The following is a 17,225-nucleotide window of genomic DNA, read 5'->3' as shown; positions in this document are numbered from 1 at the left end:
TGTAAGAAGCATTTCAGTGAGTTAACTGTGTATCACAAAATTTTGTATATTATAATGATCAAAAGAGGATTGTATCAGAAGAAAAATATTTTGTTTAAGCTAACTGAAAGATATAAACCAATTGTTTTTTAAAAGTGAGGAAATATTTACAATCTGATGCCACAAAAATAGGAAAGAACCCACTATTCCTAGAATAGATGGCTTCAAACAGGGAGATAAATAATTGGCTTTTATTTACCCCCTGCTGGAGCCAGGGACCTTGGGTCCAAGCTGGTGAGCTCTTTGCTCAAGCCAGATGAGCCCACGCTCAAGCTGGCGACCTCGGAGTCTCGAACCTGGGTCCTTCCGCATCCCAGTACGACGCTCTATCCACTGCGCCACTACCTGATCAGGCGGTTTTTATTTTGAACAAAGCAAAAGTCTTGTTTTGAAAATCATCATAATAAAACTAAATATCAGTTGACATCCTGTATTATAGGACTTTGAAAGCATTTTGTGATACATTAGCTCATTTGTTCTTCACAAAGTCCTATCAAGTGGGATATAAGGCAGATTTTATGATGTTTGGTTTATAGATGATAAAGTATTCCAGAAGGCAGCTTGATGTAGGAAAATAACCAGTAAATTAAAGTCAGAAAACTTGAATTGAAAACTGACTATGGCACACAATAGTGAAACTTGGGACAAGTCTATTAGCATTCTTCCTCTTTGTTAAAATAGTGTTTTAGGTACCAGTATCTACCTTGTGATGATTAACGAGTGAGGCCAGATGGTATTAGTCAAGGTCACATTCTTAGTGAGAGATAAGGAAAAGAACGAAAGCCAGACTTTTCAGTTCCAAGTTAAAAGCCACGTAAATACCATGCTGTTTGAAAAACACATGTCCTTTACAGAGAATCATAACCACCTCAAATGTCTTCTAAAATCAGCAAAGTTAAAGAAATCAAAATTTTTGTGGCTTTTTCTAGGAATTGGCTTTTTCTAAGAATTGGCATTATAGCAGCTTTAATTAAAATGTAAAATGGCACAAAAGATGATCTTGAAAAAATTTAGTCTACTGCTTAAATACTTAGCCATATATCAACAAGTGAACGTGATAAAAAGCTCTCATATTAATTATACTGGCTACTTTTTAATGAAGTGCAAAAGTGTTTAAATAATCTGATTCAATTTATGGAATTAGGTTACAGTTTTATCATTTTGAAAATCAGCTTCATTGTTCACAGTATATTTCAATTGATTTTGAACAATTAAATAGCACAGCATAATTAACTGAAAGCCATCTCCATCTACAAGGTTTACTATTTGTAGTATGCAGTAGAAATATCTGAAAGCAGTATGTAAATCTGAATATATATCATAATAGTGTTATAACGTGTCATACCGATAAAGTTTATTTTTCCCCACAAACAAAAATTTATAAGCAGAATTCATTGTCATTATGTCCTGAAGACTTAACATGTAATAACTAAATTTTAGTGTTAACTCTATTAGGAATATCTATTGAGTACATTTATGTAAATTTGAATAATTTACCAAAATAATCCTTCCTAAATCTAAGCTATGCATTTAAAAAGTTATCAATTTTATTTTTATATAGAATGGAGTTGATATGAGCATGGTAAATTAGCAATAATAACACTTGAATCATTCTGTTCAATTAAAAAAATAATACTTTGTTTGGCTTAAATAGTGTCATTTGAAATTCACAGCAATTCAAGAAAAAAAGTCATTCTGATATAACAAAATATTTTTTTTACAGGTGGAAAAACAAAGAATCAAAACATTTGACTGGCTTAATTATTAGAGAGTTAAATGTGGTATGATTAAGATTTATATTCGTCTCAAGAATTGACTGCTCTCTTTGAGATTTTATTTTTTTAATTAGAAAGTCAACTCAAAGTTATTTACAGAAAGTTCAAGATCTTTTATTTAAATCACTTTAAGATTTCATGTCTTTTTACGATCATTTCTGATGCTATTTACTAGTTAATATAATATTATTTTTTCACTTCTAGCTCTAAATTCTATCACAATTATATGTATTACTTTATATTATATTCAATGATTGCTATTTTTATGCATTTATTTTACAGGTATGTGCCCTTTCATGGAGTAATAGGGCAGAGAGAACAAAGAAGGAAAAAAGTATTTCAAAATGTATTTCAATTGAAAAAAAAGTATTTGTTAGCTTACCATAGTCATAGTTTTACCTGAGTTAACTGTTTCATCCATTAAAACCAGTGTAACAAGCAGTATGATTACTTGTAAATATGAAACATTAACCTCAAAAGTAATTTTTAAAACTACATTAAAAACTATTAAATAATTTCAAATATAAAACCCTGAAGGATGAACGCCGTTTAACTACAAAGGCATGACAAGTTGGGAAGAATAATTAAAAGTAGAATAAAATACAATCTACCAAATTTTGTAATTAGAAGGGACCAAGATGATCTTATTCGATCTACCTCCCTCCAATACAAAGTTACTTTCAAATTTCCCTCACAACAGTAGGTATTAAGAAAGGAAATGTACGTAAGATAGATACAGATAACAGGACAGGAAATCCCAGAGGGAAGGAGGGGAGGATGTTAGAGGGAGGGGGGCAAAAGGAGTGTAATAAGTAACATGGGGGGTATATTCAGTGGACACTTGAATCGATATTAACACAATAAATTAAAATTAATTAAAAAATTTAAAAATTGAATTTAAAAGAAAAGAAATGGATGGCTGATGGTCAAAGAGGAAGAAACTTTAAAAAAAATACTCTTTTTTTTTACCATGAACAATTTGACTTACAAAAAAGTAATTAAACATAAAAACTATGGCTAACAATGTCTCATCTCAGTTGTTTTTTTGAACCCTTCTGTTGAAAGGAAAGTTTTATGAGTGATACGTTCCACTCTTAGAAAGCTCTCCATGTAGCAAGGCTCTCTTTCCAACACAAACCTCTCTATAATTATTGTCAATCAGTTCTGTAGTTCTGTCTGCAGAAGAGCTCAACATGATTTCCTCTGTCATCCTCATTCAGACCCTCTGAACTTCTTCTTCAGATTATCACTATCATTTCCAAATCCCTATTATTCTAGGCTCTTCCTCTAATGTTTACCAGTATATCAATGCCCTACTAAACATTGTGGTGCTATGACAACATAATATTCCAGATTCGTTTGAGGTGAGTGCAGAGTAAAATAGTACTGTTGTTTCCCTTTCTCTGGACATTACATTTCTATCCATTATTTAAGTTTACAGTAGCACTTTCAGAAGTTCTATTACAATGTTGGTTTACATGACTGCATAACCAAATAAAATCCTTTGGTGTTAATCATGCATAATGTTTTCAAATCAGGACTTAAAATCATTCATGACTAGAGCAATAAATGTTTTAGGATACTGAATGCAAAGTTTTATTAATACAGATATCTTTCTGACATTTGCCAAGTTCTATTGAAATGCTCGGTCCTATCAAGTCTTTCAATTAGTGACCCTACTTCTTTACAAAGAGAACAGTGAGGTTGTAAAATTTAGCCCTAGAATGTATAAAGAAAATATAAAGAAATTTGATAATAGTATGGATATATCCTTAATGGCAAACCTGGAGTTAAAACTTTGAAGTTATCCTCAGAAGGTAAAGCTTACCAGAGACAGAGAAAGAGACTAAACAAATAATTCTGTTTATCTTGTTTTGTATAAGCTCTTATCTAAAACATCTTAAGAACACTCAATATCTATCTAGAACAGAGGTGGTTGTTTTTCCTGGATAAAAAATACATTTTATTTGTATTCCTTGTTAGTGGAGAAAAATATGAGAAATAGCAACTCCTATTGGTCAAGAAATTGAAGCCAGTGATACAAGACAACATAGAACATATTGTATATGCTCCAAGGCATTAAAACGCTGTCTGAGAATCTCACAAATAGATACTCCACAAAACCTCAACTCATCTACACACCATCCACTTAACTCTTGAAATCTGATTTGTTTTTCTTAAGGTAAATAAACTTCTTCTCTGTCAAAGGAGGCATCATATTACTAAAAGAGAAACAAACAATACCTAGCAATTAGTCAATTAAGGATATTAGCAACTTCATTAGTGCAAATCTACTGAGAGAAATGTGTAAGCAGATTATAACTCTTAGTATGGTCCAGTATAAGCATATAAAATTGCAGAATTCAATAGAAACTTGGAAGAGAGAAACAAATTAGAGAAGAAAGGGCTGTAATTTTCTTCTAAATTAAGTACATGAGAGGCCAGTCCAGAAGTCTCATAATATGTGGTTATTTAATTACATCTAAAAATAACAGATCTTTGCTCTCAGAGCTTAGAAAAAAAGATTTTTATGAATTATTATGCTTGTTACAGACCCAGAGCCTACTGTGTCTTCATTGAAATGTTTGATTATAATTTATATTATATATTTAATAAAATAAATATATTTACTATCTTGTTCCTCATACCAAAGATATACTCACATTCAGTTAAATTATGAGTTATAGTTTATGCATATATGTATTGAATAAGTTTTATATCAAGATACTATGGGTATAATGAGGATTCCAACCCTTAAGAAGTATACAGTATAGTATATGCAGGAATTCAAAGAATAGTATATTCTACTTTGCCATTTTATTCCTGGAAATATTGATTCTCTAGAGCAGTGGTCCCCAACCCCTGGACTGTGGACTGGTACTGGTCCATGGGCCATTTGGTACCGGTCTGCAGAGAAAGAATAAATAACCAATATTATTCCCGTTTTATTTATATTTAAGTTGGAACGATGTTTTATTTTTAAAAAATGACCAAATTTCCTCTGTTACATCCATCTAAGACTCACTCTTGACGCTTGTCTCAGTCACGAGATACATTTATCCGTCCCACCCTAAAGGCCGGTCCGTGAAAATATTTTCTGACATTAAACCGGTCCATGGCCCAAAAAAGGTTCGGGACCACTGCTCTTCTAGAGCATCAATTTAGGGATATAAATTTTATCAATTGATGATGATAATGCTTTAATGTAACCATTACAACCCATAAACAAACAAATGCTGCCTTCCATTTACTTAGCATATACCTTCTTTAGGCTTTAGACTTTGAATATTTAATCTGGAGTCTAGCCATGCTTAATGGGATTTTATAAACTGCATTATAACACAAAATCTCCCATAGGCTGTTTGTATGCATGTCCATCATGCCGTGCCTGGGTCTCTCACAATACTCTGCCCTGACACTTGCTGGACATGGTAGACTGATAATGAGCCTCAAAATGATGTCCACATCTCAATAGAGAAAAACTATGGATGCTATTTTATATGGGATATTTTTTTTTTTTTTGCAGATGTGATTAGATTAAAGAACATTAGCTGTGATTATCCTGGGTTCCTTGAAAGGATATAAATACAATCACAAGTATCCTTACAAGTGAGAGGCAGAGGAAAATTTTACGCATGCACGCATATACAAACACACAGAAGAGAAGGCAGAAATAGAGCAATGCAACCACAATCCGAGGAATGCCTGCAGTCACCAAAAACTCAGAGGCAAGAGATGAAAACTCCCAAAGAACCTTGAGAGGGAACGTGGCCCTGTTGATTTCCCATCTTGCTGAGTCCAGTGATACTAATTTTGGACATCTCCAGGACTATGAGAAAATAAATTTTTTATTGAAGTCACCAACTGTGTGGTCCTTTGCCACAGCAGCCACAAGACACTAACAGAGTGCTCCACACAAATTTTAAAACTAAATAAATTACTTGAAGCCTACTGTTTAGGTTGGCCTTCCAAAAGAAATAAAAAGATACATTACTTTAGATTTCTCTTCAAAAAGAAAAAATTTAAAGATAACATGCTTAAATACCTAAGGGTCAAGTGTGCTGCTACCTTCAACATGACCAGTGACTAAACTTCACAAATGTTTCCTACATATAAATGTCTTTTTTATTATTATTATTATTATTTATTTTTTTTACAGGGACAGAGAGAGAGTCAGATAGAGGGATAGACAGGGACAGACAAACAGGAACGGAGAGAGATGAGAAGCATCAATCATCAGTTTTTCGTTGCGACACCATAGTTGCTCATTGATTGATTTCTCATATGTGCCTTGACTAGGGGGCTACAGCAGACCAAGTGACCCCCTGCTCGAGCCAGTGACCTTGGGTCCAAGCTGGTGAGCTTTTTTGCTCAAGCCAGATGAGCCCCGCTCAAGCTGGCTATCCTGGGGTCGGGGTCTCGGACCTGGGTCCTTCCGCATCCCAGTCCGACGCTCTATCCACTGCACCACCGCCTGGTCAGGCCATATAAATGTCTTAAAACACATAAATACACATACTGCACAAACATCAATGGTCTAAATAGTTTATATCATATTTGCTCTTTGAGCAAGGTGCTCCAGAGATTGTTATTTTTAATTTATTGTGGAAGACAATCAACTGATTTGTGCGTGTTGCATTTGTGCACCTTCCTGTTATCCTTACTTGGGAGTCTCTCCAGGGAATGTAATGCTTTGTGATAAATACTTCTCAGCATACAAGACACATTTCACACTGAGTTCTCCCCTGAAAAGTTGAAATATTTAATGCATTTGAAATATTACAAATGAAAATACAAAATGAAGTAGTTGGATGTTGTTGTTGGTTGTTAACATTTAGCAAGAAAAATAAAGAATTTAAATTTTAAAAATTGGTGTCTGAGTTATAAGCTCACATGAAAATACTTTCCTGCCATACATTTTTTAAAGATAAAATTGTTTCAATGGGATTACCTACAGATTAATATTGCCTTGGTCTATTATGTTTTCCAAAACCATAAAATTGCATTTATAAGTTCTTACCTTTTAAACTTAGTGCATATGTCCCTACAATTGCTTCCTTTATCTGAATTCATATTGGTTATGTGCCTGCAAGGTCACAGTGAGAGAATAGTCATGTCCAAAAAAGCAAAACTAAAAATTTTTCATTTAACTTGCGTGTATTTGAAAAAATTTAGGTATAACTTCTCTTTTATTGTCAAATGCAAATATTTGGGACTTAGTACTTATATAAAAATTGTATTTCTAATCTCATTTTTATTCTTCCCTAAAAAGAAAATCAGGAAGTTGGCCAACTATGCCAGCCAAAGTGCACTCCTGGCACGAGAGGAGTCTTGAGAACTCCTGAGTGACCCTTTCCTTAACTGTAAAATACACACAATTCTCTAAAAATTATGAATGTTATCGGAACTCTGTTGCTAGGATGAATTTATTCCAAACTGGTATTTATTATCAAAAATGATTTATGATATGTGCTCAGTCCAAATGAATGCATGGAGCAAGCACTACAGGAGGTGCTGCATTGTGAAGCTCTACAAAAAGAGTGTCCTTTCATTCATTAACTTCCACTGCTGGTTGCTATGGCATCTGGTGACAACCATAAATTTTGGAAATTATCAGCATCTGCCCACGCCCCCTTCTAAGGTTACACACAGTCCACTCAAGCAACCAAAATAACAAACAAATAAATACTCCATAAGCGATCTCAAAGTTTTTTATAAATATATTGCTGCTCAAACTAAAGCTCAAAATGGCGCATACCACAAATAACTTAATTGGGAGATGAAGGTAATGTGCTGTGGAACACCATGTTAGATGACTCAAAGAATAATTCTAATGTTGAAATAGCCCTGGTGCTGAAGAAACATATTAAAACTTTAAACAAAATTATTTCATTGTATGAAGTGTGAGAGTAAAAAAAATAAAATAATCAAGTGAATTAATAAATAAAATGTATCAAAATACATAATATGAAAGTTGAAGAAAGACATTTAAAAATATTAAAAGGCATATTATTTTCTGGGAAAAAAAAAACAGATGCCTCCAAAAAAGAATATTTAACTCCAATGTTCATTTGTTGAAAAGGAAAAATGAGGGAATGATTAGGAACAAACTGACAGATTTTTATAAATTTGTAAAAATTAATAAATTGTCAACTTTACAAGACCAATTTTGGCAACTGTGAAGGCAAATTTGAATCTGTTATGTTTTCCAAATGTCATACTGAGAGTACAAAAGTACAGGTCAATATTCATAGGTGGGCTACAATTTAAATCTCAAAAAGGATTTGAAATTTGAGGGGCAAGGATTATATTCTTTGTTCTTTTTTTTAATTGAGATTTACATGATTATTTAATTGTTCTGTTAGTTTTAGAAACATAATTTCCAAGTCTTTTTTGGAATTGATATAACTACTGTATATCCACTTGGAAATGAAATGTTAAAATTCGAAACTCACAGGTCTGCTTAATATCAACAACATTGATATGTAACTTTTCATTGAGTTTTAAACAAAATAAATAACACACTTTACCTTTTCCATCTTAGGAAGAAAAAAAATGATATTTTATTTTCTAATAAAGTAAAAACTATATATAAGAAAAGAAAATAGTATATATGAATAAGTCCTGGAGCATAAAATTTATATATTTATGTTGAATCATATTTCCCCAATATACTAAGTTCTCCTTAGAAGAAACGTGTTACATTCTTTTGATAACCAGAGATTTTTTTGAAAATATTAGATTTCACGTCATTGTTTTAAGACTAAATAATTCAGGATTGGAGCTAGTCTATATTCCCTAAAATCTAAACTTCTCAACTATAAAAATTTTATGTAAAAAGAACAATCATATTGAATATGTTAAGATAACACCATTCATGTGCAACAGTCAAACTTCTGAAAGTTTCAATTCTTTGGACCAATCTCTAAAAGTTGAAAGTAAATGAAAAGAAACAGGCAATAATGAGTTCACACACCCTGTCTTAAAGCCATTCACAGAGCTCTACAGAGCTGTCTAAGACTATCTAAGACCCACTTTTCAATCTCCTGATGAGGTGGATCTGTTTCCTCATCCTTTAGAATACAACTGTTTGAAGGCTTTTTCAATATAGTGCTTAATAAGCTTAAAAGAAATTCTGATTTCTGGGTTCACAAGATAATACAAAGAACAAAGTTAATAAATAAAATTTTAAAAATGTCTGAGAAGAACAGCACAACTAAACAAAATGATCCTAATTCAAAAGTAAATGTTTACCATAAAGGTAAGTCAAGTTTAATGAATCTTTGGTGTCTCTTCACCAAATCAGAATGAAATCTATCAAAAATAACCCAATGTTTTGATTTTAAGTTTTGGTATGTGATTGTCAATTAGTTATACACTCCACTCACTGAAAAGTCACCTGATGTTGTTAAATACGCGAGGTGTGGCTTAAATATAAATAATAAGATAATCTAATGGCATTATTTTATTTCATCACTGCTTTGGTAATAACTAGTATTGTCTTTACCTTTAAAGATTTAATGTTAGTAGACAATTTGGAACCAGATCTTCCCTCTTTTAATATGAATACAATCTAGAATATCTATCACTCTTCAGGTAACTGCATTTAGTAATATATGAAAGTCAACACAAACTTATCAAACATAAAATGAGAATTATGAAAAATGATTTTCTTAAGTCCCCCAAAAATTGTTTATTAAAAAATTAATTATCAAAGATTCTTAGGTGTACACCTAAGTTTTTCAAACATTAAACATGAAAAGTTAAGATTTTAGTTCCATTTGACGTACTACACAAAAAACAAAACTAATATTTGGATCAGAAAGTTTTATCTAGTTAAATATAAACAGTTAAGCCTTAACAAAGCACTACCTGTTTCTTTTCCAAATCTCAAACTTATGATTAGAATTTCAGGCAGTAAGATTCTGTTACTTTAGAAACACAACTAACTAAACAAATAGAAATGATGATACTGATACTTGCTCTGTAATTGGATTATTTTCATCTGTTAATTTCATTTTCTATGTCTCAACTTTTCATCAGCAAAATTAGCATAAAAATACAATTCTCCATGTGACTTCAAATGATTTACTGTTAAGTTATAATGTGGTACCTTACAGAAAAAAAAAATAAGCATATACCATAAAGAAATAACTTCCATCTCAACTCAACAGATGTTTGATAAAGGTCCACGAAGGTGAAGAAACTGTTCAGCTGCTGCCACAAAATTAAGATGAATTAAAATAACCATTGCTTTCAAGGAGCTTTCAACCAACTACGAAATGTGAAAAAATGTGTCCCATGATAATATTTCAAAACACAAAAAAGAAAAAAAACACATTGCTATGTAAATTCAGAGAAAAAATTGACGACTCCTCATCTTGTCAGATTATCTTTGTTGAACCAGTTGTTTTTACATGGTAATTACATGCTTATACGTATATCTCCTCAAAAAACTTCTATGACAGCAAGGATTATTATAAATATACTATATAATGTTATCATCATTGGTATTATTTTTTGTTCATGGGTCTGGATAAAGCACAGAAAGTGTGCAAACATGTGTCAGTGAATAAAAGAATTAATGAACACAATATTATTTGGTGGAAATCAATTATTTTTGCATGTAGTGCAATATTTAAATTGTTTGTGGTACAAAGCTTATGTGATTAAACTATTCTTTTACTTGTACATTTTGAAAATTTTAGTAATAAACACCCTTCAAATATTTCTAATGGAAAGGGACTCACATTATAGTTTGCGAGAAAATACGAGATCTTTCTATTTGATATAGTTACTCTCTTTTGTTATAGCACATTTCAACCTACTTTGGAACACTAATGGAATGAGAAACAAGTGTAGAACTCAGAGACAAGGCTTTGAATAACCCCTGACAGTTATCAGCTGACTGACCTTGAGAAAAGCACTGATTCCATCTCAGCTTCGATTCCTCAACAGGAAAATAGGGATCATACTTTATTGTTTGATATAGAAGATTAATTAGAATAACTGCTAGCATTGTGCTCAATTAACTTCCTTCATTTTCTTTTCAATAGAGAAATGATGATAACCATAATGCAGATGGAAATAAATTCTCATCAGTAACATCTTAGTGTACACAAAACATAACCAACAGGTGTAAAAATCTACATAAACATATATAATATATATTATTTATATATATTACGGCATCAGCTGATTTTCAATATTTTCAGATAAATAAGCACATACTCTTACCTGTTGGTGGGATTATCCCAGGAGACATGAGGCCAGGGACAGAATGTGGCATAATATGAGAGTTCTCTGGGGAGGTGACACTTTGAGTCCTCTTAGGAGGCCTTCCAGGTCTAGAACTGAAACAAACAAACAAAAAATTTTTACAATTAAGCTGTTGTCTTACACATCATTTCAAAGTTGTTTCAAGTGGTAACATGGACTGTAAATAAATTTGTTTCAAGGACGGTTGCTTTTGCAGTTAGATGTAATAGACTTCCATCACTAATTAGATTACATGCTGAATTCATTTTCCTCATTGAAGATCAGCCACTCTTGATGCATAATTCATAGCCTGCACCTCGTTACCTGCTTCTTCATATTAATATCTATACACAGTTTGAATTGCCTCGTTTGCATATGCTAAAGTTCTGCATGCAGCCTTCAGCACGAAAATTATGCACTAACTTGTAATAATTATTACAGTCAGCCTGCTATTGATTTATGAGACTTTTAAAAACCAAATATGTGTAGTACTTGTAATGAATGATATTTTAAGGTTCTTCAGGAAATTAAAAGGCAATGGCTGCCTAAGGAAATGTTCTGCTTGTTTGATTTAATACTACAGTTAGCTGGGAGGTGGAATGAAAGAGTGATTCAGACCTATAGCACATTTTTCGATGATATGTTTTATTACTTCGCACTGCTAGTCTGATATCTAGATGATAAATGACAGTACATATCTAATGTGTGAAAAGGTCTTGCAATTTCTTTATTTTTTGTCATTTAAAAGATAAGTCAAGTTATCATTTAACCCTTCTTCTATTTAAATGAACAGCCCCAATAGGTTGCCTTACTTTTAATATACGAAATTAAATTGGAAAAACTTCAGATTATTTGTAGGACATCATTGAGAAACTGCCAGTATAACATCTTATATTTGTCTTTAGGATAAATAAAAATACCTTTAGTTTCAGGTTTAGTAGTACTTGTCTTTACATGCCTATTGTGCAAGATTAATTTTTTTAATTATAAAAGCAGAAGATAAAGAAGAGATAAGTTATTCACCATCGAATGAGAATAATATGAATATAATATTAGCAATTTTTAAAACAAACATACTTAGTATCATGTTTCCACTTTCTGTCTTGTATCATGAATGTACTATTATGAAATGCTTTTCCAGCATTTATCTGGTCAACAACATCTAGATATATTGTATCTTCCAAATAAAAACTTCATAAACTACCATTTCTATGTTGGCCTCAGCTAAGGTTCTTTGCCTCATCGGAAGACTCAAAGATCCTGCCTCTATTATTTAATGTAAGTAATATATGTGGTCATTTAACAAATAATTATTAAGTAGTTTTTTTCAAAGTATTTCACTGTGGAGGCTAATTTGAGAGAATGAGTTCTTTAGTTTTTATTAGTTTATAACTTGCTGGAGAGGGACTGTGGGAAAGGGGCACAAATCTAGTGCATAAATAACTACGGTGCAAATTGGGATGTGCTAAGTGTCACAAGAAAGTTATAATCTGGCTCTGGCCAGCTGGCTCAGTTGTAGTGCACTGCACCAGTGTGTGAATGTCCTGGGTTCTATTCCTGGTCAGGGCATACAGGAGAAGCATCCATCTGCTTATTCACCTGCCCCCTCACTTCTCTCTCTCTCTGTCTTCCCTTCCTGCAGCCATGGTTCAACTGGAGTGAGTTGACCCTGGGTACTAAGGATGGCTCCATCGCTTCTGCCTCAGGTGCTAAGAAGAGCTCAATTGTTGAGCAATGGAGCAATGCCCCAGATGGGCAGAGCATCACCCCCTAGTGTGCTTGCTGGGTGGATCTTGGTTGGGGCACATGCAGAAGTCTGTCACTCTGCCTCTCCTCCTCTCACTGAATAAAAAAATAAATAAAGGAAAGAAAGTAGGCCCTGGCCGGTTGGCTCAGTGGTAGAGCGTCGGCCTGGCGTGCAGAGGTCCCGGGTTCGATTCCCGGTCAGGGCACACAGGAGAAGCGCCTATCTGCTTCTCCACCCCTCCCCCTCTCCTTCCTCTCTGTCTCTCTCTTCCCCTCCCGCAGCCGAGGCTCCATTGGAGCAAAGATGGCCCCAGGCACTGGGGATGGCTCCTTGGCCTCTGCCCCAGGCGCTAGAGTGGCTCTGGTTGCAACAGAGCGACACCCCGGAGGGGCAGAGTATCGCCCCCTGGTGGGCAGAGCGCCGCCCCCTGGTGGGCATGCTAGGTAGATCCTGGTCAGGCGTACGCAGGAGTCTGTCTGACTGTCTCTCCCCGTTTCCAGCTTCAGAAAAATACCAAAAAAAAAAAAAAAAAAAAGGAAAGAAAGTTACAATCTGATTATTAATTAGAAATTAGGCTGGATGATAATACTTGCATGTTGAAGGAAGAAAGATAAGATTTTATGGCACTCCAGTGCCATAAAACTTTAGAAGAGGATGAGTTAGACATGGAAAGAATGGAAGAAAAGTATACTCCAGTAAGGAGATGAGAAATAAATGGAAATAGGAAAACGTATAGATATTTGGATTGTTTCCAGTGAGCTGAAGAGGACAAATAAGAAGAGGAGTAGAGATTGGTACTGCTGAAGTTACTCACTGGGGCCAGATCCTGGAGTGCTTTGAAACAAGAGCAAGGACCTTCTGTGTTTGTTTTGCTAAGCCATGAAGACAGTCTCCCATCTCTTGTTCTAATCTAAAGTATCTCTATGGCTACTTATTCTTGTTTTTCATTATTACATTATTGCTCCTCATCCTCAGCTGGCTCAGCTGGCTCTTTACCTCCTGTTATTTGCCTAGGGCTGATCAGCAGTCTCCTAATAATCTGCAATCTCCCTGATTGATCTTTCTATTGACAGTCATGAGATGCTAAAGAATTAGGGTTAAATAGGTATCTTCATCCTAGATCCTCCTGGATTTCAGACTGGTTAATGCCTGACTACTGGACATCTCTGCTTAGATGGCTCTATAATAATCTGAGATTTAGCTTGTTCAAATATGAACTCAGCATCTTCCCACTAAAACCTAATTCTCTTTCCTTGGTTCAGTGAAATGGACTGAACCTAGTTAACTAAAAAATCCGGGACTGAGCTGTATCTTCCTTTGTACACTCAGATTATTATCCCAATGAACATATCTAACCCATTCTCCCCCTCGTATCTTCCAGGTTAAACCTTCATTTCTTCTTTCTTTTGTTTTGTTTTGTTTTTTGGGTTTTTTTAGAGAGAAAGAAAAAGAGAGACAGGAAGGGGGGAGAGAGAAAGAGGGAGAAAAGAGTGTGAGCAACATCAACTCATAGTTGCTTCACTTCAGTTGTTCTCTGTTTCTCATATGTACCTTAACAGGGGGGTGCTCAAGCAGAGTCGGTGACCCTTTGCTCAAGCCAGCAACCTTTAGACTCAAGCCAAGGATACTTAACATGATCCCACATTCAAGCCAATGACCCCACTTTAAAGCCAGTGGCCCCGTGCTCAAACCAGAGACCTCAGAGTTTCAAACTGTGGATCTCAGCATCCCACATTGACGTTTTATCGACTGTGCCATCACTGGTCAGGCAAATCCTTCATTTCTTATGTGACCTATGATTATACAGCTTTCTGAACTTTTATAAGATCTACTACCAACATTGTAACATTGTCCCACTGTGAAACCTTGAGTCTAGAATCAAAACAACTCTCCACACTAATGTCAAAAGAATTTTTCTAGGCCCTGGCTGGTTGGCTCAGTGGTAGAGCATCAGCCTGGCGTGCAGGAGTCCTGGGCTCAGTTCCCTGCCAGGGCACACAGGAGAGGCACCCATCTGCTTCTCTATCCTCCCCCTCTCCTTCCTCTCTGTCTGTCTCTTCCCCTCCCGCAGCCAAGGCTCCATTGGAGCAAAGTTGGCCTGGGCACTGAGGATGGCTCTGTGGCCTCTGCCTCAGGTGCTAGAATGGCTCTGGTTGCAACAGAGCAATGCCCCAGATCGGTGGAGCATCGCCCCTGGTGGGCATGCTGGGTGGATCCCGGTTGGGCGCATGCGGGAGTCTGTCTGACTGCCTCCCCACTTCCAACTTCAGAAGAAAAAAAAAAGAATTTTTCTAAAATGCAAATTCAATAATATTTTTCATTTGCTTAAAGATATCAATAGTTCCTACAGGATACACATTCCTTATCATGGCACCAAGGTCTTTCAAAACTTGGTTCCTGACTAGTTTTACAATCTCACCCTTTTATTCTTATAATTATGGTTTAAATTTGGCCTTACTGAATTTCTAGCAGCATCATAGGTCGCTTTAGTCTTCTATTATACTATCTTTACAGATGCTGCCTCTTTTGCTACCAAAGCCCTTTCTCTACACTAACCCATTCTTATCTCCTTTTGAAAAAAAATTTAGTATGTTTTATTTTATTTATTATTATTATTATTATTATTTAATTTTTCTTTTTAGTGAGAGGAGGGGAGGTAGAGACAGACTCCTGCATTAGCCCCGACCAAGATCTACCCAGCAAGCCCACTAGGAGTCGATGCTCTGCCCATCTGGGGCCCCTGCTTCGTTGCAACCAGAGCCATATTTTAGCATCTGAGGCAGAGGCCAAGGAGCCATCTCAGCAGCTGGGGCGAACTTGCTCCAATCAAGCCATGGTTGCAGGAAAGGAGAAAAAGGGAGATATATATATATATAGAGAGAGAGAGAGAGAAGCAAGAGGGGGAGGAGTGGAGAAGCAGATGGGCGCTTCTCCTGCGTGCCCTGTCCAGGAATTGAACCCAGGACATTCACATGCTGGGCCAATGCTCTACCACTGAGCCAACCAGCCAGGGCCTATCTTTTATTATTTTTTAATCTATATTTTTTTTTTATTGATTTTAGAGAGAGGAAAGAGAAAGAGCAAAAGGGATGAAGGAGCAGGGAGTATCAACTCTTAGTAGTTGCTTCTTGTATGTGCTTTAACAGGGGCAAGCCCAGGTTTTTGAACTGGAGACCTCAATATTCCAGGTCAACGCTCTGCCCACTACACCATCTCAGATCAGACTCTCATCCCCATTTTACCTGGCTAAACCTTAATCGTTCTTCTTACTAATCACGTCTAGTTAGTATGCTTTCTATGCAATCTGATAGCTTATGATGAGTAAATCTACCCTGCTCACAGAAATTAGGTGATCAAGGAATGTGCAGATACTCCAGTACTTTCCACCTTTTGTATATTGCATTTTTACCAATGAAATAAAAGTTGGTCTTGCATCTCATTTGCATAATCAAGCAACTTTCTTTGATTTGTTGTTTGCTTATCTGATGTTCTTGTTTAATAAAAAAAATCAAATGCTTTTTTTTTAATCACTTCATATTCATTTTGAAATATCTCTTAAGTTTTGTGAGCAGTATATTATAGCTCGGTTCTTCATGGATTGTAGTAATCTGCTTATTTTTTCACTCCCAAGACTGTATGGTAGAAAGTATATTAAATATATCTTTGGACCCTTAAAATTTAGCTCAGAGGTTGGCTCAGCATATGTATTTATTTTCTTTTATTAATTTAATTTGTTAATTTCTCTTATTTCACTGTATATATTTAAAGAAACTTTTAATACAATTTATAAAGCCTTTCCCTGCAAATTCCTGAAGTATCCTGACTCATCCATTCTAATGGTCTCAAACTTTTCGGGAAATGAAAAATAAGGCACAAAAATAAACGTTGAAATTCTGATTCTAAGGATAATATACATAAAAAGACCAGAAAAAGAGAACAGAGTTATTGGGAAATATCAAGCAAAATGCCATGGAGAAAGTGAGAAAGGAAAGGGAAATTCAGATTTAAACATTTTAGCTTTTTAATTTGTTTTTACTTTAAAAAATAAATGAAAATGTTTAGAAGCACTCTATTACGCAGGCCACTGGAGCTGTCCTTAGGGCCCTTACTCTGGAAGTAGGAACACTTGATTTGTTCTGTGGTTAGAACAGACCCAGTGGGCTTTGCACTCCACATATCTCCTGCCCAACCTACAACATCGCCTCCAATTCACCAACAATGGTTTACAGCTTTCAGTTTTAAAGCATTAAGATCTTTTAAAGATGTCCTCTGAAATGCAAATACTCTTGCCCTGGCTGGATAGCTTGGTTGGTTAGACTCTAACTGTTAGAGCACAGTCTTGAAGCACAGAAGTTCCTGGGTTCTATCCCCAGTCAGGGCACACACAGAGAAAGATCAATGTTCTT

At 35.0% G+C, this 17,225-nt stretch overlaps 1 protein-coding gene across 2 annotated transcripts in view; it reads right to left on the bottom strand.

The window, feature by feature from the left end:
* The window catches only part of DACH1 (dachshund family transcription factor 1), a 444,409-nt gene that overhangs the window by 247,581 nt on the left and 179,603 nt on the right, over positions 1–17,225 (bottom strand). For both annotated transcript variants that reach the window (XM_066380790.1, XM_066380791.1), the window contains exon 2: positions 11,052–11,167. In XM_066380790.1, the coding sequence (XP_066236887.1) occupies positions 11,052–11,167 (116 nt within the window). The remainder of the gene's footprint in view (positions 1–11,051; positions 11,168–17,225) is intronic.

Source organism: Saccopteryx leptura, chromosome 4 (genome assembly GCF_036850995.1).
Source record: "Saccopteryx leptura isolate mSacLep1 chromosome 4, mSacLep1_pri_phased_curated, whole genome shotgun sequence".
NCBI classification, from domain to species: Eukaryota; Metazoa; Chordata; class Mammalia; order Chiroptera; family Emballonuridae; genus Saccopteryx; species Saccopteryx leptura.
This window is presented reverse-complemented; position numbering and strand designations above follow the sequence as displayed.